Source organism: Halichoerus grypus, chromosome 3 (genome assembly GCF_964656455.1).
Source record: "Halichoerus grypus chromosome 3, mHalGry1.hap1.1, whole genome shotgun sequence".
Taxonomy (NCBI): domain Eukaryota; kingdom Metazoa; phylum Chordata; class Mammalia; order Carnivora; family Phocidae; genus Halichoerus; species Halichoerus grypus.
The window spans coordinates 150,818,151-150,842,372 of NC_135714.1; the positions used below are offsets into that span (position 1 = coordinate 150,818,151).

Sequence of the window (24,222 nt, forward strand, 5' to 3'; positions counted from 1 at the left end):
TTTCCTCCCCAAATTCATATATTGAGGCCTTAGCCCCCAGTATGATGGGGGTTTGGAGATCGGGACTTTGGGAGGTGGTTAGGTTTAGGAGTGGGGTCCTCAGGATGAGATTAGTGTTTTTATTTGTTTTGTTTTGTTTTTTTAAGTAGGCTTCATGACCAACATGGGGCTTGAACTCATAACCCTAAGATTGAGAGTCACGTGCTTTACCACTGAGCCAGCCAGGTGCCTGAGATTAGTGCCTTTTTAAGAAGAGATATCAGAGCATTTTCTCTCCCTGCCATGTGAAGACACATCGAGAAGGCATCTATCTGTAAAGCAAGAGAGCTATCACCAGAAACCAGCAATGCTGGTACTCTGATCTTAGACTTCCCAGCTTCTAGAACTCTGAGAGAATAAATTTCGATGGTTTAAGCCACCTTGTCCATGGTATTTGTTAAGGCAGCCTAAACAGACTATTACAATAGTACAATAGTCTGTTTCCACCCCATGTAATAGTTTCTATTCCATTTGAAAGAAATTATTAAAATGTAATGGTTTGTGAATTAAGTAATGAATGAAAACATTTTTAGGGAGAAATCCAAAGGAGAAGAAATGTTTGCCATGCTCATTGGATCAGAGAAATTCTATTATCTGGAATGCCAAAAACCTAAGTGACTCTTATGACTCATTCATTTAAAACATCATGATACGTTATTCACGTATAAAACCCACCTTGTGATATAGTCTTCCAGGGTAGCGTGAAACTTTCCCAGATCATCTTCCTTTCTTGTACGAACCACCTTAGTGACCAAGATATTGATAGACAAATGGAAAAGAGTGATTTTGGTCAGCACCTGACCGAAAGTGCAACTAGAGCTTCTTTAGCATTGTACCCTACCTGGCCCAAGTATTTTAACCTTAATTCACAGTATTTGGGTACCCACATTTCTTGGGGCAGACACTTGCCCCCAAGGAATTTAAGTCAGAGAGCATTGAGAGGCAGGTTAAAATGCCCTTTTATTCTGGCAGTTGGTATAAAACACTATCCATTAAAGAAATGTCAGGAAATAGAGCACTCTGAAAGCCAAAAGAAGTATTCCTAGAGTTACTGTTACCCAGAAACTTTATTACCTACTCAACAATATAGGAATAAGGCTTCCAAACCCATGCAAACCCACTGACAGGAGAAACATGACAAAGCAGGTCTTGAGGTGAGAATAGGAACTAGGATAGGATAAAATGTTTCATTAAAGGAAAATAACATGTAAATGAGAGATGCACAATAATAAGTGAGCAAACACTTGTTAGCACACATTTAGATTTGTGGCATATCTAGCTACTAGAAAAGAGCTGATGTAGCATGAGGTCTTCTGAGAAGAGTCTTTTGGTTTTGCAGTGTTGGTTTGGGGAGAGGGCAGAACAAAGAGACAGAATGTGAATTTGCAGTTGTGATTATCCATCTTGGATTTTAATTTTTATATTTAAATCCCTGTAAAGAGTAAAAATAAGTATAATCTGTAATACTATAATTTTTTTCTTTCATCTGAGCTAAATCAGGTAGTTTCCTACTTTTTTTTTTTCATTTCTAAGAGGGCTGCATCTAGAGCTATTACTTCACAAATACGGAGATGGAGAAATATAGAAATAATATAATGCAGAAATAACAAAGCTATTTCTATAGTAACACAATTGCTTCACAAGAGCTTAAAATTATTTTTGGAGTTTTATAAGACAATCTTTTTCTTATTAAATCTTTCTCAGTTCTCCCTAATCTGTGATGTTGTTAGTTGGAACTTGGCATACAGGATATAAATATTTCTGTAGCAATTGTGTAGCAGTTGTTTGGCTGAGTGAATTGTTAATAATTTTATTTTAAATGACTAACAGATTCAAAAGTATGGATATTATCCATTCCTTAGTACCACACACAAAAATGAAGGGCCCTATACTACTTGAGATTTAGACTGTGCCTAGCATCTTCCATGACTGGACAATGTATCACTCTACCAAGACCGGATGGAGGGAAAGAACAAATCCTAGAGTCAAAAGAGAATGAGTGACTAAGGAGGATCTGAGCCTTCCTTCTACATTTGCATATTCCAGTTGCTAAACTGTCAATAATTCAAAAGAGCTGGTTTCCAGATGGAAATTATCAAGAAACTACCCAGGTTTTAGAAATCCTCAGGATCACGGTAGCCTGAAGTAGGAGGGCAGGATTACCTAAATCATGGAATGTATAAATAAATACAAGAATATGAACGTCAGGCCTGATCACCAATTGCTTATCTGAAGCAAGTAAGGAAAATGCAATCTACTTACTGAAAACTTTTGTGACTTATTATTCCTCTTAAATGATATTAACTATATATATATATAAAGTGAGTTGTGCTTCTCCCAATTTCTTTATTTTCTTATTTATAGTAAAATAACACAAAGGGATGCTTAAAATTGAGGGAAAAGTCACCTGCAATTCCAGAAAGTAACCTACTATTCTTTTGTTTATTCCCTTCAGGTCACTTAAATATATACATATATTTACATATATATATATACATACATATATATACACACACACACATATACACATGTATATAATATAGTACATAATTTTAATCTTAGTGAAATACATTTTTTTATTTTAATATCTTAAAATTTATTGAATGAAATTTATTGAATAAAAATCCCATGTAAATATAACATATCCCATAACTATATATTTTGTATACAATATAATATATATTTTATAAAAATTATATACTGTAATTTAAACATTTTGTTAGAAAACAAGGTTTCTGATTATTTTTTTATTAGAAACGATGATTCTATGAATACCTTTATGTACACAACTTTTGGGTTTACAGTTTTTAAGTCTTACCAAACACAGCAAAGATAAAAGCCAATAATGAGAGTCAAGTCTATAGCTTGAAACTCATTAATACAGCAATGGTTAGCCATGGTAAATTAACCAGACTTACTAACGTATTCTTCATTAGCTAAGTTGGTGTTTTCTTTAATACGACCTTCAGAAAATTATGAGAAAAGAGCAGGAGGCACTTCAGGGTGGTTTTACTTCCCGTCTTCAATTTCTGACTCTAGATCATTTCTCCTTTGCCTGATTGGAGACCCCTGGGTAAATGTGGTGACTGACCACTGTGGAAAATGAAACCAGGGCAGTCGTAAGCTCTGAAATAAATGGACTTTTGAGGCAGGATATTGGTGGGCTCATTGGATGAGCTCAATGTGAGCGGGAAAGGAAAATATAAACAAACAAAAATCAAGAAATTCCAGTGAAGATAGTGAGAGCCTGAGGTAAGAAAAACAAATGTTATTAAGTTTTTCTTCAGAGGCTCTTAGATTTCATGACCAAAATGCTGTGAAAGGAAGTCAAAGGAAGAAAAGAAGACTTTGGTTACATTTTAGCATCCCCAACTGCCATTCAAGTATTCAGAGTGAGGAGAGGAAGTGTATTTTGTCTGAGTCTAAGAAAAATTAATTTTGATTCAGTTGGGACTATTTATTTATTTATTTATTTATTTATTTGACAGAGAGATAGACAGAAGAGCACAAGCAGAGGGAGTGGCAGAGGGAGAGGGAGAAGCAGGCTCTGCACTGAGCAGGGAACCCGATGCAGGACTCGATCCCAGGACCCTGAGATCATGACCTGAGCCGAAGGCAGACGCTTAACCATCTGAGCCACCCAGGCGCCCCAGTTGGGACTATTTAAAACAGACATTTGGCTACTTCGTAGTGACCTGGGACCAACAAAATCTGTTTTTGCCAGTTTATCATTAGCTCAATTTGAATCAAGCTGCCAAAATATTATTTTAATGGATTTTATTGGTCAGTTTCAACTTCAGGTTAAATATAGACATATAAATTCATTTAACCTCAATTTGGTCTTACTTATAGTATACATATGGCCCACATAAATTTTTAAAAATCTTCCAGGCCCTGAACATATTTTTAAGATAAGTTGAACTTGTTGACTAAATTTTTCCAAGAAGGGTTTCCATGGATTTTTTGAAAATAAACTTAAATGTGCCCACAAAAATAGGACATTATTAAGATATTCTTCCTGATCCTCTCTTGACTCTTTCCAAAACAAAAATTGAAACTTAGCTTGACCTCTTGTACCATGGTGTGTACTATGTATTCCAAAACTAAATTATATTATCACAAATAAAACATTCAATAAACAGCTGCCATGGAAAACTGATTTTGAATGGAGCATTCCAGAGTTTAGCTGTATCTTTAGCATCAGCATCAGATAAACCTTAAGCTCTCATATGGTGTTTGGTGCTCTAACGGACAATTTTCGTGTGCCTCATCCTCCCGCCCCTCCTCCCCCTTCTCCTCCCCCTCCCCCCTCCTCCTCATTCTTCTTTTACAATTTTTATTCTGATTAAATTGGTATTATTTAATATGATTCTAAGTAATATCATTTGTTACCTAAATGGAGCTTTGACTGGAATTGAGAAAAATCTAACAAGAATCTTTTTATTCAATTGATGATGTAGAAAGGGCATTTTTAAGCTAACTCAATGGACCCCTACAAATTTTATTTGATTCATACAAGAAAGCCCCTTGATTGTTATGCCTTTTGAGTTGGTTTTAATTTGTTCCCCCATCTCTCCTGCAACTGCAAGGAGCAGATTGCCATTATGCTGCATGAAACCTCCTTGTCCAAGCTCTGGCACTTGGGGTGCTCACAGGAGTGGACTGCTCAGTGATTTGGATACTCATCCTCCATGCTGTTTTACTGATGGCAAGTCAACAGCCAGGGTGGAGTCATTCCCTGAAGTAAGGTTACATGCTTTTGGTTTTTTCTTCCTTCAATGATGGGATAAAATTATGAGCAAGAGTGTGTTTTTTAAGGGACAGTGGGGAGGCACGGATAGGGGATATCTTTTAAATTTGTTGTATCTTCCCAGATATAACCAGGTCACCATCTCAGACATTGGATAATGTTACTATATACACTCATTTAACCTATAGGTATCAAATTTCGATGGTGACAGTATCTATTGTAAGTAGCTAACATTTATGCAACAACATTTATTGTGTATCAAGCAGCATCAACAAAGTACATCATCTGAACCTAGGTGTGGTGCATTATTACCCCACTTTGTAGATGAGACATCTGAAGCTCAGCTTAAAGAAGTTTAAGTAACTTGCTCAAGGTCACACAGAATGGAAATGCAACCCCAATTAGTCAGGTTCTAACCTAACATGCTATGATGATCTTTGGTAATTTGTCCCTCTGTCACAAACAAAAAATTTTTTTTAATTTTATTTATTTTTTAAAAGATTTTATTTATTTGACAGAGAGAGAGAGCACAAGCAGGGGGAGTGGCAGGCAGAGGGAGAGGGAGAATCAGGCTCCCCGCACAGCAGGGGGAGCCCGATGCGGGGCTCGATCCCAGGACCCCGGGATCCTGACCCGAGCCGAAGGCAGATGCTTAACCAACTGAGCCACAAACAGAAATTTTAAAATAACCTTGATTTTTCTATTTGTGGTTTTCGAGAATTTAAAACTCTAGGCTTTATTTATAAAGACTGGTTCAATCTCTTAAGCAGAAAGCATGATATATCTGAGAATGTCTGGAAACCGTACATTCCTCAAGAAATTATTATACACAAGGTAACTTAAGGAGCTAGAGTTAAGAAGAGCAAATGAGGAGATAAATGTGGTATCTTATTTGTGACCCAGCCCTATCGTCAAAGGAATATCTTCCCTGGTTCTTAGTGGAATGGTAGCTAATTATCAGTAATTGCTAAGTGCCATACATTGTACTAAACACTTTGATTGTAAGGTATCATTTCATCAATATTGTTTGCAATTTATAGATGAGACAGAAGAGGTGCAGGGAGTTATGCAATTCACCAACTCTCGCACAGCTAGCAGGTAGTAAAATATTACCTACCTTGCAGTTATAAGGATTAAATACAGGGTACATAAAGTTCCTGACACACAGTAGGCAAATAATAAATACTATCTGTTATTATGGTAAATTCTAACATCTTACAAATTCTATTCTCCTTGTCAAAACAAAACAGATCCAAATATATTGTGAAAATTAATAAAGGGAAACCTCACCAAAATAGAGTGGGGAGGCTAGAAAGGGGAGCCCTACCACTTAACATCAATTACTGAAAGACTTGTCAATTACAGGCTCCTACAGAGATGTCAGCTACATCCCCAACAGAAGAATCCTCAACAGGAAATAATCATCAATTACAAGCCCCCAAAGAAAAAGATGTACATTGCATCTCCTACATGAAATTGACTACCTTACAACTCAGCCATGGAGAAACCCTCATCACCCTGAACTCTTCAATGCACTTTCCTTCAAAACAAACCCTTCCAATTTCCTCCTTCTTCTCCATGAAATAACAGTCCTCTTCTTTGTTTGTTGGATTTGAACGCCAGGCTGTTTGAGTCTGGGGCTTGTGCTTTCTGTACAAAGTAATGGTACCAAACTTTTCCACAATAGATCTGGCACAAGAAAGACTGTATGTAATGGATGTCATTAACCCTGGAAGAGTGATATTTTCCACAAGGATGCTGGTAACATTGGCAAGCAAGCCATCATCCGTATGTGGCTTTGCATTAACAGACACCAGTGTGTTAGAGGAAGGAGGAGAACATGTATGAAACTCTCCTGGAGACTCCCCATCAAACGTGGGACGACTTCGACTGAAATCTCATAGTAAATGGCTGCAAATACTTAGTCAAATTTCAGTATTAATGTTACTGTGCCCCATTTGTATCTACACGCTTGAGTAGTCTAAGGACATTTGAGTTCTTAGAGACCCTTTTATAATATAAATTAGAAATATGTTGGGCTCAGATTAAATGAATATCCAAGCACAGTAAGAACCCTTAGGATATATGAAACTTGTATCATTTGAGAAAGAAATAATTTTAAATTTAGAAATAATCTTTAAAGTCTATCTCTTTAAATATAGACTATAGAATACCGGGTCCCTCCATTTTTGGACACGATACATGACACTCTCATGTATCTCATGATACATGACACTCTCATGTATCTCATGATACATGAGAAAACTGCAAACACTCCTGACCAACTGGGAAGGCATTTCCACTTATCTTTGAGTGACTCCCTTCTTCCCTCCAGATTTCCTAGCTAACTGTACATGGCTGCCCCTCTTTGTCCATCTTCATCATTTCCTGGGACTGTGACGTTCCCTTGATCTGGGCCAACTTCTCAAGCCTTCTCTTTTAAGACTCATGTCTGTGATAATGTAGCTAAAGCATTTAGTGTCGTGCCTCTGCCCCAGCCTGGCACAATTCCAGACTTTCTATGTAACAGAGGCTGAGGGCAGCGATCTTGTTTGAAGGCAGGGACCAGGTGGTTTATCTTGGTACGATGTTTGCCTAGAAAGCACATTGCTTTTACTTACATGTTCTATCGATTTGAGTTGGCTTTGTGAAGGCTGCCTCACACACTCCACACTTAAGGCCTCGACAGTTCTTTCCCAAATTAGTGGGAGTAGCAAATATTTCGAAGTTTGTCAAAATTTATCTGAGTCATTTATTGTGATACAGAAGATTTAAATTTAAATATTTCACAGGTAGCATGAAAGGAATGATATAAAATACATGGGTCAGCTTTCGGTTAATAGAATTTCCCTGAATCCTTTTTTTTTTCTTTCTTAATAGAAGAGTAGAGCAAGAACATGAGTAACGCTATTACTTAATCTCCCATCTGGTGACATCAGTGGGCTACCCTGTAGGTACAGCAGATTTCGGACTTAAGTAGTCCTTTTACTCAGGTGACTTATGTGAACTGATGGCTATAACCGAGTTATAGCAGAGAGTCGTTTGCTGTTTCAGTATCCACCTTGCCCTTCCTTTATCGTGCGGCTGTAGTGTGATTTGAGTTGTGTCATTCTCTCTCCAACTCTCGGGGTGAGCCCTGGTTGTTCTGAGGCACTCAGAACAATCCCTTATCCCTCGGCCACAGTACACTTTCTCGGATGGCTACGGAATCCGGACAGAAACTAATCCACACACGGCTCCCGGCATTGGATCAGAAGCAAACATGTCACGAAGAAGAAACCAATTGGAATTGAACTCAGAACTTTCTTTTTGATGCCTATGAGAAGAGATGCCTTCTTTCACCCTGCACGTGAACAAGGTAGAATACACCCAGGAGTGCTATACTCTTCCATATAGGAGGGGATGCTGAGGATAAAGCCAGCATGTGGAGGACAGAACCTAGAGAATCAATCACAAAGAAGTAGGGCGTGAACCTTGACCAAATCATCCCTCAAGTTTATCCTTCTGGGCCTTCAGTGCATGAATTAATAAATAACCTGGGTTGACTAGACCTGATACTTTTCGATTACTTGCATCCCAAAGCATAACAACTGTTATAAGAGCATGCAGCCAATGCATTTTGGTGTGCTTTTGTAAGAATAATATGCTATCTTATCTTGGGTGAAGAACTTTGGGATTTGTTTTCAAGGATTTACATACATTTCTTCATTAATATTTGTAATTGTTGTTGCAGCAGAAGTACATAGTTTTATGATTATCTTTGCTTCAAAAGGAAATTGTGATACAGAGAAATTAAGCATTTTGTTGCAATCACTCCCTAATTAGGTAAAGTTAAATTAGAGAAGAGGGTGTGTAGGAAAATAGAGGGGAAAAGTTAAATAACACACAGTCATTTAAATGGTGAAAAAAACCCCGATTAAATGGAAAAACTCATTTTATTTCATTTCTATTGTTACCAAATTAAAGAAAAAACATATGGTTAGATCTCATAGAGAGAAAACATTTATGTCTTTAGTCGCATTTCAGTACTTCAAACTCCACAGTAATTAAACTCTTCTAAAGCTTAAGACAGGTGAGAAGGAGCATACAGGCATACATCTAAAAGCTGGATGCAAGAGGATTACCAGTAAGATGATAAGATGATGACTCATTAATATCTTCTTTATTATTCCCATTTTGGGGGGATTTGTCAAGTTCCCATATTATTAAGAATAAGAATGAATAGTACCATATTTTTTTTTTTTTTGTAATCCATTAACTAACTACAAGCTAGTTAAAGGAATCCTGGCAGACAGTGGCATTATCCTCCCCAGTTTGGGAGAATAATCCAGGGGCATTCTTCATAATAAACAGGATAAGCCTGGATCAGGGGCTGTGGCTACCACCATATCAGCTTCCAATTTTTAGTTTCAGCACTGACTGGAGCCACAGAGCTATGCTGTAAGCCTGGGTGAGTCATGGTTCATTAGCCCATAGTCATTTCATTGCTGGAACTTTCCATCTTGCAAATGTCAAAATTAGAGTGCTCAAAGGTCCCAAGAATTAAAGGAATGAGCTCCCAGTTAAAGCTCAGCATTTATGTGGATTAACGAGAGAAGAAGTACTCTCCAGAGTACTAAAATGTTCTCATCTGATAAAGCATGGGCAGTTTGAGACAAGCAGACATGTGGCATTCTCAGTCTTTTTCTTAGTTGCAAAATGTTGAGCCTCAGTTTGTGGCCAATATCTAGATTGCCTCCTTGCTGTCTAAGTTGGCCATCGTAAATTATTTTCTCGTTTATATTAAGGGGCATTATATTTTTTGAAAGGTTGTTCAGATTTTTTCATAAGAAAAACTGTATTACTTAAGACACTTTTCTTCACTCTGGTGCCTCTAAAATAGAAGCACTGATTTTTTTTAGGGATGCCTGAGTAGCTCAGTTGGTTGAGCGTCTGTCTTTGGTTCAGGTCATCATCCCTGGGTCCTGCTCAGTGAGGAGGCTGCCTCTCCCTCTGCCTGTTGCTAACCCTGCTTGTGCTCTCTCTCTGACAAATAAATAAATAAAATCTTAAAAAAAAAACGAAGCACTGATTTTTTAAAGACATTAAGACCTTTTATGTTTGGCCATATGTAATATTAAGTCATCATAGGGGCGCCTGGGTGGCTCAGTCGTTAAACATCTGCCTTCGGCTCAGGTCATGATCTCAGGAACCTGGGATTGAGCCCCGCATCAGGCTCCCTGCTCGGCGGGAAGCCTGCTTCTCCCTCTCCCACTCCCCCTGCTTGTGTTCCCTCTCTCACTATGTCTCTCTCTGTCAAATAAATAAATAAAATCTTTAAAAAAAAAATCATCATATTAATACTGATTAAGAATAGCTTCCAGATTGACTAAGTCATCTGTTATAGTCAATGACATTTGCTTTTGTATACCTTAAGCCCCTAAAAAAGACTGGCATTTGTATATAAAAGCTTGTAATAAAATGCCTGTATTATTCTCCAAATAATACAGACACTATAATTCTTTTTTTTTTTTTTAAAGATTTATTTATTTATTTGAGGGGTGGGGAGAGGGGTGGAGGGAAGAGGGAGAGAGAATCCAAGCGGACTCCCCGCTGAGCACAGAGCCCAACCCAGGGCTCCATCTCAGGACCCCGAGATCATGACCTGAGCGGAAACCAGGGTCCCATGCTTAACCTACTGCACCACCCAGGTGCCCCATGACCTTGACCAAAAAGGTTTCATTACTTTATTGCTCAAAATTCTGAAAATATTCTCATTTAACACATTTTTTTTTTTTAGTGCTTCATTTGGTCAGGAATGATACCCTCAATGCTCTGAAAATACTTTTCTCAAGGTCCCACCACATGAAAAGCTAGTTATGTGCATACTGTCAAATCAGAATTCATAAAGTCACAAGTATGAGGTCCATATCTTAGAGGGCTTTGTTGAAACCATCAGGAGCAATATGGAAAGCTTATGGTCTCTTCGAGGCTCTTATGAAGACCTCCATATTTGTCTAAGTTGACTCATTGTCAGCAAATCAGGGAAAGGGAGAACAGGTTGTACACACTCTGTCTACTGACAAACAGTTTACTTATATCATTTCGATTTGGGCAGGTGGGAGAACTTTTTTTTTTTCAGTGTATGTGTTGTGGCATAAAAGAAGGACACAGATAATCTAGTAAGACCTCAGGCACTCTTTGTGACTTATATTTGGCAGGTAAAGAGAATATAATTTTTCCTTCCTACGTTTTCAGGCTTTACTCCATTTGAAGTATCTGGCCATGTATACACACATGGGTCCTTCATGGCCATATCACAATTGAGATTCTTTCCCCCACCCCTCACCAACTGCATAAGAGAAGGAGACTGAAAATTTTGAACCTAACACATAAAAATAGAAATCAAAAGGCTATCAATTCTCATTTATCTCTAAAATATAATGTAAAACAACAAAATACAGTTTTATTTAAAAATAATTTTATCAATAAATCAAAGTATCCTAACTAAATTTTTATTTTCATCATTTATTCATGAATATTCACAAATGTTTATGCATAAATATGACATATAATTGTAACCAAGTAATGCATGTTTCCTTATTCTATAAGTTTATAATTATTATTTCCGTCTGTATAATATTTTACCTAACTGATGAGCCATAATTTATTTGAACACTCCTATGGAGTCAGACATGTAAGTTTTTGGTAAGATTTTGCTCTAATGGGTACTGTTAGGATTAGCAGCTTCATTCATAAAGCTTTTGCTTTTTCAAAAATAAATTTCCAGGAGAAAAGTTACTAGATCATAGTGAAGATAATTTTCATTTTTCCTAATACAGTTTCTAAAAAAATTGCTTTGTTTTATTTATTTTTTTAGAGAGAGAGAGTGCGTGGGGGAGGACAGAGGGAAAGAGAGAAGCAGACTCCCTGCTGAGCAGGGAGCCTGACGGGAGACTCAGTCCCAGGACCCTGAGATCATGACCCGAGCCAAGGCAGATGCTTAATCCACTGAGCCACCAAGTTGCCCCCTAATTTATATTATTTTAATTGTTAATGAAAATGGACATTTATCTATGTATTTATTTACTACTTTCATTCCTTTGTGTGTAAATTTTCCGCTCATATATTCTGGAGCCAGTCTTGAAAGCAGAGATTCCATGGTCACGGTGTCCTCAGTGACCTAAATAAACTGCTGCAACATTTTAAGTAAGTCAGGACTATCATTCATCATCTCAGTTTCTTTCTTCCTTTCTTTTTAAAAAGATTTATATATTGATCACTTCCGGCCTCCCTCTAGCTGTCATCTTGCATCCCCGCATGTGTGCACCTAATCTCAGCTGGTCCGCCCGAGACCCCCTGAGCACCAACCCTATTCCCCCATGCGGTCCCATTTCCGCTCCAACAAGATGAAAGAAACTATCATGAACCAGGAGAAACTCGCCAAACTGCAAGCACAAGTGCGTACTGGTGGGAAAGGAACTGCTCGCCGAAAGAAGGAGGTGGTTCATAGAACGGCTACAGCAGATGATAAAAAACTTCAGTTCTCCTTAAAGAAGTTAGAGGTAAACAATATCTCTGGTATTGAAGAAGGGAATATGTTCACAAACCAAGGACCAGTGATCCACTTTAACAACCCCAAAGTTCAGGCGTGGCTGGCAGCGAACACTTCCACCATTCCAGGCCACGCCGAGACAAAGCAGCTGACAGAAATGCCACCCAGTATCTTAAACCAACTCCGTGCAGACAGTCTGACTAGTTTAAGAAGACTGGCTGAAGCTCTGCCCAAACAATCTGTGGATGGAAAAGCACCACTTGCTACCGGAGAGGAAGATGATGATGAAGTTCCAGATCTTGTGGAGAATTTTGATGAAGCTTCCAAGAATGAAGCGAACTGAATTGAGTCAGCTTCTGAAGAAGATAAAACTTGAAGAAGTTACTGGGAGCTGCTATTTTATATTATGACTGCTTTTTAAAATTTTGTTCATGGATCTGATAAAATCTAGATCTCTAATATTTTTAAGCCCAAGCCCCTTGGACACTGCAGCTCTTTTCAGTTTTTGCTTATACACAATTCATTCTTTGCAGCTAATTAAGCTGAAGAAGCCTGGGAATAAAGTTTGAAACAAGGTTAATAAAGTTCTTTGCCTAGGGAAAAAAAAAAGTTTTATTTATTTATTTGAGATAGAATGAGAGAGAGAGAGAGCACATGAACGGGGAGGAGGGGCACAGGAAGAAGCAGACTCTCCACTGGGCAGGGAGCCTGATTCGGGGCTCGATCCCAGGACCCTGGGATCATGACCCTGAGCCAAAGGCACACACTTAACCCACTGAGCCACCCAGGCGCCCCAATGTCATCTCAGTTTCTTATGCTCTGATCCAAAATTGTACTTCATGTACCTGGTGGCAAAGATTTCTGGTAATGCCTCCCAGGTAGTTATCACTTCGGGAGAAAATGTCCCAAGGCAATGTAAAAAGGAAGATTTGTAGCCACAGCTATCAATCACCCAGGAGAATCCACAATACTGTTCCCTGTTGGGTCAGCTTGTGGAACTCACCAAACATTTGGAGTGGATTAAATAGGTGATGTAGATAGACTTCAACAGCTCAAAAATATCCATTTCTGCCACATTTCCTGCTACCCTTTTACTTGTGTCACGTTAGTTGTCGTGTTAGAGGAGCTCCAGCTAGCCCTCCAGTGAGTCACCGTGCAGCTTGGGTGTGCCTTCTAGGGAAAAGGGCACTGCCAAGAAAGCTTGTAATCAGGAGCGGCGTTGATGGAGTATGGCAGCAGTTTCTTGTCAGATGCTTTGCCTCAGCTGATTGACTATGAGCACTCAAAAGAGAAGGAACAAGCTCCCAGGGCATAGATCTTAAACATGAGCACATTTTGTACCCTCATTCCAATAACCAAAAAAAAAAAAAAAAAAAAAACGGAAATAGCTCTAGGGACCAATATTCAAGTTAGGGTGGATGATTTTGCCCAACATTTCTTTTTTTTTTTTTAAGATTTTTAAAATTTATTTATTTGAGAGAGGGAGAGAGAGAGAGAGATCATGAGCAGGGGGAAGGGTAGAGGGAGAAGCAGACTCCCTGCTGAGCAGAGAGCCCCATGAGGGACTCGATCCCAGGACCCCGGGATCATGACCTGAGCTGAAGGCAGCTGCTTAACCGACCAAGCCACCCAGGTGCCCCTTGCCCAACATTTCTCTCAGTCTTTTTTTTTTTTTTTTTAAGATTTTATTTATTCATTTGACAGAGAGAGACACAGCAAGAAAGGGAACACAAACAGCGGGAATGGGAGAGGGAGAAGCAGGCTTCCCGCTGAGCAGGGAGCCCGCTGCGGGGCTCGATCGGAACCCTGGGATCATGACCTGAGCCAAAGGCAGACGCTTAACAACTGAGCCACCCAGGCGCCCCATTTCTCTCAATCTTAAGCATCCCTAGGCTCACATGTATTTTATGAAAAAGTAAGTCCATGAAAAATGCACTGTAGTCTCTGTAATCCATTTCTTACAGAAATGCAGTGACCATACACATGGCTTATCTTGCAGAGACAAAACACCAATATATAGAAATCTGAATCTCCTTCCTCAGTAGATTTTTGAGAGTCATGTTTACACTGGATAGCTGAATATTGTTCATGTTTGTTTGGTTTTTAATTGGCAAAATGTGATCTTTTCAAAATAAAAATTTGGTATGTCTCTGTCCAGCCCCATAACTTCACATTTTCTACCTTGTACTATGTCCAGCTACTCATGATTGTGTGTTGCCCCTCGTTTTCTGGGCCTTTGCCTCTTCTGCCTGTAAAGATGCTTTTCCTTTCCTCTGGATAGCACCCACTCATTCGCAAGCATGACTTCTCCTGGAAAGCCTTCTTTTTCTTCTTTTCCCCAAGCTTTATTGAAATATAATTGACATATAACATTGTGTAAGTTTAAGATGTACAACATGATCATTTGATGCAAGTATATATTATAAAATTATTACCACAATCAGTTTAGTTATCACCTCCAACACCTCATCTAGTTTTATTGTGTGTTGAGAACTTTTAAGATTTGCTCTCTTAGGGACTTTCGAGTACAGAATACAGTATTATTAACTATAGTCACCATTTTATACATTGGATCCTCAGAACTTATTCATCTTATAACTGGAAATTTGTACCTTTAACTAACAGCTCCCCCTCCACCCCCAGCCCCTGGTATCCACCAATGTACTCTGTCTACTGGTTTGACTTTTTTAGATTCCCCAACTAAGTGAGCTTTTACAGGATTTGTCTTTCTGTCTGTCTGACTTACTTCACCTAGTATAATGCCCCCATGGCTTATCCATGTTATCACAAAAAGCAGGGGTTCCTTCTCTCTTTTTTTTTCTCCTGTTCTTTTTATGGTTAAATAATACTCCATTGTGTGTGTGCACGTGTGTGTATGCATTTACCATATTTTCTTTCTCCATTCATCCATTGATGGGCACTTAGGTTGTTTCTATGTCTTGGCTATTATGAAAAAAACTGCAGTGAACGTGGGGTGCCAGTATCTCTTTGAGATAGTGATTTTATTTCTTTCAGATATATACCTGCGGCAGAATTACCAGATCATATGGTAGTTCTTTTTTAAATTTTTTGAGGAGCCTCCACACTGTTTTTCACAGTGGCTGCACCAATTTACATTCCTACATCCCTCCTTGCTCTGTCCCCCTAACTGCTTTCATAGTATTGTGTATAGGATTAATTACACCACAACATATTTAAATATTAATTCCCTGTTTGTTTCCCTCATTACACTGAGTAACTTGAAGGAAGAAAACATATCTATTTTGTTATGTTTCCAATAGTGCTTGGCATATACTAGGTTCTTAATAAAAATGAACTGAAGGAATAAATTACAGGAAAAAAAAAGAAGTTAGGACTTTCAGATGAAAAGGCCATGTTCACAATAGAAAGAGGAGGGGCATGTCCCCAAAAAGAGAACAGAGTGAGATGATTGATAGCTCCTATCTGAATCGTCTCTCTTAAATTTCTTGTGGACCACCTTAACAAATCTTTTACCAACTAACTGTATGCCGTTATAAACATTCATTAGCTGCTTTATGAATCTCTACAATATAGTACTCCTGCTTAAAATGAGCAAGGATTTACATAATCGTTGACTGTTTGATGTTTTAATAACAGAGAACAAAGGAAGTCAATTCATAGGAAATGACAAGTAAACTCATTTTTTTAGTAAATACACGAATACCCGTTATTATCTTAAATAAATTATGATTGAAATGTTGAACGACGACTGAGCTATAACTCAGTGCTGATGGCACAATGGGATTGTTAGGGTGGAATCTTCCAATCATTTCTTTTCTACATTACTGAGGTGGTATATGTGAGATGAAAAGTGTTGGGTTTTTTTTTTTTTTTGGTCTTAGCTGGCATGGCCAAAAAAACCAAAACAAACAAAAAACAAAATACAAAAACCTTTGTAGATATTGCCAAAGTTAAGAAGAAGTGTTGTCATTTACACTCAGAGAAATTAACAATGTCTATTCAGGTCCTACTGACCATTTTTAATTGGATTATTAGTGGGGTTTTTGATGTTGAGTTTTATAAGTCCTTCATATATTTTAGATATTAACCCCTTGTTGCATATATCATTTGCAAATATCTTCTCCCATTCGGTAGGTTGCCTTTTAGTTTTGTTGATGGTTTCCTTCGCTGTGCAAAAGTTTTTTATTTTGGTGTACTCCCAATAGTTTAATTTTACTTTTGTTTCCCTTGCCTGAGGAAACATACCTAGAAAAATGTTTCTATGGCTGATATCAGAGAAATTACTGCTTATGTTTTCCTCTAGGAGTTCTATGGTTTTAGGTCTCATGGGTCTTTAATTCATTTTGAGCTTATTTTTGTGTATGGTGTAAGAAAGTGGTCTGGTTTCATTCTTTATGTTGTTGTCCAGTTTTCCTAACACCATTTACTGAAGAGACTGTCTTTTCCCCATTGTATGCTCTTGCCTCCTTTGTGGTAGATTAATGACCATATAAGCGTGGCTTTCTATTCTCTATTTTGTCCCATTGATCTATATGTCTATTTTTGTGCCAGTATCATCCTGGTTCGATTACTCCACCTTTGTAGTATATCTTGAAATCTGGAATTGTGATACTCCTGGCTTTGTTCTTTTTCAAGGCTGCTTTGGCTATTCAGGGTCCTTTGTGGTTCCATACAATTTTTAGGATTATTTGTTCTAGTTTTGTGAAAAATGTTAGTATTTTGATAGGGATTGCATTAAATCTGTAGATTGCTTTGGATGGTGTGGATATTTTAACAATATCTGTTCTTCCAATTCATGAGCATGGAATATCTTTCTATTTGTGTCATCTCCAGTTTCTTTTATCAACATTTTATAATTTTCAGAGTACAGGTCTTACAGCTCCTTGGTTACATTTATTCTTAGGTATTTTATTCTTTTGGTGCAATTATAAATGGGATTGTTTTCTTAATTTCTCTTTCTACTTACTTCATTATTAGTGCATAGAAATGCAACAGATTTCTGTATATTAATTTTGTGTCCTACAACTTTAATGAATTTATCAGTTCTAATAGTTTTTTGGTGGAGTCTTTAGGGTTCTTTTTTTAAGGTTTTTATTTATTTATTTGACAGAGAGAGAGACAGCAAGAGAGGGAACACAAGCAGGGGGAGTGGGAGAGGGAGAAGCAGACTCCCCGCTGAGCAAGGAGCCTGTTGTGGGGCTCGATCCCAGGACCCTAGGATCATGACCTGAGCCAAAGGCAGACACTTAACAACTGAGCCACCCAGGCGCCCCTTTAGGGTTTTCTATATATACACTATCATATCATCTGCAAAGAGTAAGTTTTACTTCTTCCTTACTGGACACATGAAAAGAAGCCCAACATCACTAATTATCAGGGAAATGAAAATTAAAACCACAATGAAATATCACTTTACATCTGTCAGAATGGCTAAAATAAAAAAAAAAAAAAACAAAACAAGAGATAGCAAGTATTGGTGAAGATGTGGAGAAAAAGGAACCCTGTGCACTGTAGTAGGAATGCAAATTGGTGTAGCCACTATGGAAAGCAGTATGGAGGTTTCTCAAATTTAAAAATAGAATTATCATATGATCCAGTAATTCCACTGCTGGGTATTTATCCAAAGAAAATGAAAACACTAATTCAAACCAGTATATACACCCTTACATTTATTGCAGTATTATTTACAATAGCCAAGATATGTAAGCAATCCAACTGTCCGTTCATAGATGAATGGATAAAGAAGATGTGGAATATATATACAATGGAATATTACTCAGCCATAAAAATAATGAAATCTTGCCATATGCAACAACATGCGTAGACCTAGAGGGTATAATGCTAAGTGAAATAAGTCAGTCACAGAAAGACACATACCATATGATTTCACTCATATGTGGAATTTAAGAAACAAAACAAATCAACAACAACAAAAAAAGACGAAAGAGCAGAGAACAGGAGGTTAACAGAGGGGAGGTGGGTAGGGGGTGGGGGAAATAGGTGAAGGGGATTAAGAGTACACTTATCATGATGAGCACTAAGTAATGTGTAGAGTTGTTGAATCACTATATTGTACACCTGAAACTAATATAACACTGAATGTTAATTATACTTCAGTAAAAAAAGAAAATATCTTATTCTGAAAGGCAAATCAAATGATTATACATTGGTACATATTTCACACGAATGGGCATGGCTATGAATAAAACTTTAAAACTCTACTGAGAGTTATAAAATTGAAAAATACTTCAGTAAATGCAGAGACACAGTGCTCTTCAAAAGGAAAATCTGGTATGTTAAACATGACAATTATCCATAAATTAACCTATGATTAAAAAATATAATTAAGATGGGGACAAGCTTGCATAGATAAAATCTCAAAATAATACCAAGTTTTTCTCTAGAAACATAAACTTATGAAAATATCCAGAAAATTTTTGAGGCAGTTAAGTATTGAGTAGGTATCAGAAATGAAAAAGATATTATGAAATTACAGAGATCAAAGTGGTTTATTTGTAGAGAATACAGAAGAGTTGAGCAAAATAAAAAGTCTATAAATACGCATAATCAATGAGAGATTGAAAACTAATAGAAAGTGATCAAAGGATATGATGAAACATTTCAAAGGAAAAGAAAGACAAATGGCTGATAAACATATAGAAAAATGTCCAACCACTCCATTAATAAATGTAAATTAAAACAATAATTTACCTTTTAAAAAATTTCAGAAACCAAAAATTATGGAGATTGATGATCTATCTAATCAGGAATCTTGGTGAGGATGTTGGTCAACGGGTTTTCTTAATACGTTGTTGATGGGATGTGAAAGGGTTTGCAGTATTTCTGGTGGACATTTGGGCAATAGCTTCAAAAATAAAAGTGTATGTTCCCTTTCATTCAGCAATCTCACTATTAGCAGGTTTTTTTTATTTTGCATTGCCTGGTTGCATCTTTATTTAATCATTAATATTTAATAATAATTAATAATGGACACTTATTTCTTTTTTTCATTGTTATAAACAATGTCAGGATGAACATTCCTGTAAGTACATCTTTGCCTACTTAATACTTATTTCCTTAGAAAAAAAATTACTGTAAGTGAAATAGCTGAGTCTAATACTGTTCAAGAGGAACACACCTTTTAAAAGCTTTTGATACACCCAGAGCAAGAACATTTGTGTTTAGCAGTTTCATATGTTTGTTAAAAAAAAAAAAAATTGCCACTAACCTGGGGACATAATCAATCTATGAAAATTCCCATAAAGGACTGATTATATCTTGAAGGCTGGCTGCCTTCCATAATGATTAGCCAACAGCTCCGTCGTGACCAAGGTAGAGAGACTTGCTTCATTTGATCCAAATCAGACTTAGTGCTGAGTTCTTTGGGCTTAGCCTTGCCTACCACACCTTAGGTTTTTTTAAACACTATGAAATAAGAAGCAGTGAGAGATTAAAAGATGAAAATTTAATCAAGGCCCACTTTTAGTTATTATGGGATGATCGTGCTAACGATATTGCCATTCAAAGACGTTTTCAAAACACACAAAGACCTTTAATTTAATCTCTAGTGCTTAAGTTTTTAAATTTACCATAAGAATTTTTTCTTGAGACCGAAAAAGGGCACCAACAATTTGATATGTCTACGTCAGTATCGCTGAAAAAAAGTTGCAAGTAGTCATTATTAGCAATTTTTCCTGTGCATGTATGTGGAGACGTTTTCAAATGCACATATAAAAGGTATTTGTGGAACATAGTTTATTTTTAAAAAGTAATTAAAATGATAAACAGAAACGTCCGTCAGTGGTGAATTGGAAAATAAATTTAATCAATACATGTAATAGAATGCTTTCCCGTCGTTTTTTTTTTTTTTTTTTTTTTAAGATTTTATTTATTTAAGAGAGCGCACAAGCAGGAGGAGTGGCAGAGGGAGAAGCATGCTCCCCACTGAGCAGGGAGCCCGATGCGAGACTCGATCCCAGGACTCTGGGATCACGACCTGAGCCGAAGGCAGACGCTTACCCCACTGAGCCACCAGGCATCCCTTTCCAATCATTAAAAAGAAAAAAAAATAAAGTAGATCTAGATGTACTTAAATTTACACACATGTACATATATAAAATATATTCTTTTTTTCTGTGCGGTAAATGCTGGAAGTACTCCTTAAGAATAAAAGAAGTTGCACACCCATCTTAGTCACCACTTGTCCTGGCCAGTCTTTGTAGAAAATATCCTGGATTTCGTGGGTAACGTTGAGGCTCCACCCAGACTCCTTGGATACCCTTTCGTATTTTCTCCGAGGGGTGGCCGCACGCCCTGAGATGTGCTTTGGCCATGGCTCCTCTTCAGAGAACTGCCCTGGGGCCACTGGGACTGAGGTGCCCGCAGAGGCAGGGAGCAGAAGTGCCTGGAAGTTTACTACTCAGGTCCCTGCCTGCAGTCCGACCATGACTGTCGGGTGAAAGAGTATGAAAGCCTGGCTTCCTCACCTCTTACTTCCTTACCTCAGGGGTTGGACTATCTCTGAGGTATAACTTACGTCACAGGTTGTCAATGGGAAGAGGCTGCAGTTTATCCAGCTGTGGGACTCATGCCTGTGGTCACATCTTGGGTTGGCTTCCCCATTATTCTCTGACCCACCTCCTCCATTTCCTTACCCTCTCCCCTCAGAATCCTGCCTTACTGAATCATTTGCAAGTGAATCCTGATCTCAGCATCGGCTTCTGGGGAGCCAGACTTAAGACACTGATCCAACCACATGTTGTTGCCGTTCAAGACCTGCTTTTGTGCTGAGCTACCCTCCTTCAGGTACGGCAGGGCCTTGGGCAATCTCAGATTTCCCTCTTAAGTTATGTTATGTGAGAAAAGAGAAGTAGTCAAAACAGAAGTAGTCAATTCATAGGAAACAGAGCAATTCTATCTTTAAAAATACATGAACATTATTACCTACTAAAACAAGTTACGACTGTAGACATTGGCTTTTTCATAACATGATGCCAAGTTCTCATGAAATGATGATATGATAGGGCTGTTCAAAGCAAGATACTGGCTTCATTCCTTCCTTTCTGAATTGCTTAGGCAGCGTAGTGAAAATATAAATGCCTTAGGCTCTTTCTTTTTTTTTTTTTCTTTTAGGCTTTCTTGCCTTTCTCTGCCAATTACGGTTGGGTTTTGTACTATGCACCATTGTTCATCAGAAACAAGTTTAGAGCATTTAGTATCAAGCAAGTGCCAACCAAACTAAAGTGGATACTGGAATTCTAGGCCCCGTCCCAGTTCCTCCCGTTCTCTCCCCGTGGATGAGAGATGTGTAAGTAAAAAGAATCAATTTTGTGAGTAACTCCTAAGCTCCATCTGATAACTTGAGCAGTCACAACTTGAAAGCATGAAATGAGATTTTAGGGAAATCGCTTTTTGTTGCAGCAAGTTTGGTGGTCTCTGCTGACATTCCTTTCACTATTCCAACCAGCTTTCTTGTAATCGTTCGATAGAATGCATGCTAGCACAAGAGCTTGCTGCATAAAAAACATGCTTGAGACATAATTAAAGTATTTTTGGTGTTTTACGGTCACCCCACGAGCTGTGTGTGCAAATTGTACACCATAACACTTATTGTCAGTTCCCATCTATCTCTTCAGGGGAAGAAAGTCCCCAAACATAAAAGCATACAATTTCATGAGTTTTGACAAATGTTTACACCCATGCAACCACAGCCCTACCAAGCGGCCCCAGCAACCCTATTGCTGGAAAATTCCCCCATACCTGTTCTCAGAGAGCTACCACCCCTCCTCACAAGCAGAGGCAAACAATGTTATGTTGTTGTTGTTGTTGCTGCTGTTGCTGTTTACCACAGATTAATTTTGCTTATCCTAGAGCTGCAAATCAATGGACTCATACAGTATGTACACTTTTTTTGTCTACCTTTCACTTAATGTAATGTCTGGGAGAGTCTTCTATGCTGTTGACGCTAACAGTAGTTCATTTCTTTTTATTGTTGAAAAATTTTCCATTGAATGAACATACCAAAATGTGTGCATTGTCTCATTGATGGGCATTGGGGTTGTTTACAGTTTTTGGCCATTATGAATAAAGCTGCTATGAACAGCCCTTTCCAAGTTATTGTGGTCGTATGCTTTCATCTCTCTTGGGTAAATGTGAAGGGGTGCAATAGCTGGGTCATATTGTAAGTGTATATTTAATCATGTAAGAAACTGGTAAACCTTTTCTCAAGTTGATTGTACTGTTTTTACATTCCTACCAGCAATGTAGGAGTGTTCTGGTTGTTCCTCAACATAGCATAAGGTAGTACCCCTGTTTTATTTTTAGCAATTCTCATGTTTGTGTTATAGTATTTCATTGTGGTTTCAATTTATATTTCCCTGATAACTAATGATGTTGAGTGCTGCTTAAAATGCCTTTCAGACATTCATATATCTGTTTTGAAATATCTGTTAGTCTATTTTAAAAAATGGAACTGTCTTTTTAATTATTTGGTTTTAGGATTTCTTTATCTAGTCTAGATACAATTTTTTTTTTCAGTTTGAGATATTATGAATGTGTTTACACATTCTGTGGCTTGCTTGATCATTTTTATCAATTGAGTCTTTTGTGAGAAGCTTTTAATTTTGATGAAGTCTTAATATTTTTTTCTGTTATAGTTGTTACTTTCTATGTCATACTTAAACAATCTTTCCCCATAGATCAAGAAGATAATATCCTATGGTTTCTTCCAGAAGATTCATGGCCTTAGGCTTTATGTTTAGGTCTATGATCCACCCTGAATTAATTTTTTTGCACATGGTATGAGGTAGGAAGTTGAAGTTCATTTCTTTTCCTAGAGGATATCCTATTGTTTCAACACTGTTGATAAGAATTTCCTGGGATTTCAGAATAGCTGAAGATAACAGGAGCTGCTTTGGTTCCTGTCTCCCAATACTTCCTCCCCCAGTACTACAGAACAACAAGGAAGTTTAAAAACAAAACAAAACAAAAAAACCTACCCCAAAATGATGCCTTCACGAAATTCAAAGATAGAGAATGTTCATATCTCAAAATAGCTAGAAAATTTAAAAGCAAAAGCATAAAATGTTAGTGAGCAATCCGTGATTCTCTGTCTTACTGCCAGGCTTTGGGGCAAGAAAAAGCAAGCTGAGAAATACTGTGAGGAGAGAAGGGAGAAAGTAGTGGCTCCTGAAAGGAGTAAGTCCACCCTGCATCTAAATACAACAAACCAACAATAATATAAAACAAAAAGGAGTGTTCTGGTAGACGAGAAAGAAGTGGCATGTGGCAATTCGATGGTGAAGGACAGAAGAAGCAAAGGGAGAAATTTTGGAGAAATTCTGCAAGAAAAAAACAGGTAAAATATCAGGAAACAAACAATCCCTTCTCCCCCACCACCAGAAAAAATAATAATAAAAAAAATAACCCACTGAAGAATCTAGATTTTGCTATATGGAATGAAGTTAGTGCCATTGACGTAAGAATCTTATAAAGCTCCCCAATACCAAAAACATGAACAGAAGAAAAGGCATATATCCATTCAGAGTTTTTATAATTCTTATGAAAAATTAGAAAATGAATTCCAACATGCTTTGACCAGTGAAAAATCCTCCCCTCAGAAAACACCCCCCTCCAAAAAACAAACCCATGAAGCAGAATCAGATGATAATCCCTCAAATAGTTTACTGTATAATTTGCAGATTGAAAGGGTTTTACTATTTAGTTCTACTATGATCTGAATGTTTGTGTCTCTTTCCCCCAAATTTATATGTTGAAATCCTAACTCCCAAAGGTAATGGTATTAGTAGATGAGGACTTTGGGAGGGGCCCTTCCCACTATGAGAGGCTACAAGATGGCTGTGACCTGGCAAAGTGTCCTCATCCCAACTGTGCTGGCGCCCTGATCTTGGAATTCCAT

General features: G+C 37.7%; 1 protein-coding gene across 2 annotated transcripts; it reads left to right on the plus strand.

Moving 5' to 3' along the window:
• The first annotated feature begins 12,159 nt into the window (after window positions 1–12,159).
• LOC118535801 (transcription factor BTF3-like) lies at window positions 12,160–12,910 on the plus strand. Of its 2 annotated transcripts, XM_078068219.1 has the most exons (2): window positions 12,160–12,562; window positions 12,620–12,910. In XM_078068219.1, the coding sequence occupies exons 1-2, from the start codon at window positions 12,178–12,180 to the stop codon at window positions 12,664–12,666; spliced, it is 432 nt and encodes a 143-aa protein (XP_077924345.1). In that variant the 5' UTR covers window positions 12,160–12,177; the 3' UTR covers window positions 12,667–12,910. The 2 variants fall into 2 exon arrangements, with proteins under 2 accessions (XP_077924345.1, XP_035948300.2); XM_036092407.2 differs by having other exon boundaries at window positions 12,160–12,910.
• Window positions 12,911–24,222: the final 11,312 nt, after the last annotated feature.

Coding starts and splice junctions, on each gene's coding strand:
- LOC118535801 (XM_036092407.2), top strand. CDS start 12,178: ATGAAAGAAACTATCATGAACCAGGAGAAACTCGCCAAACTGCAAGCA.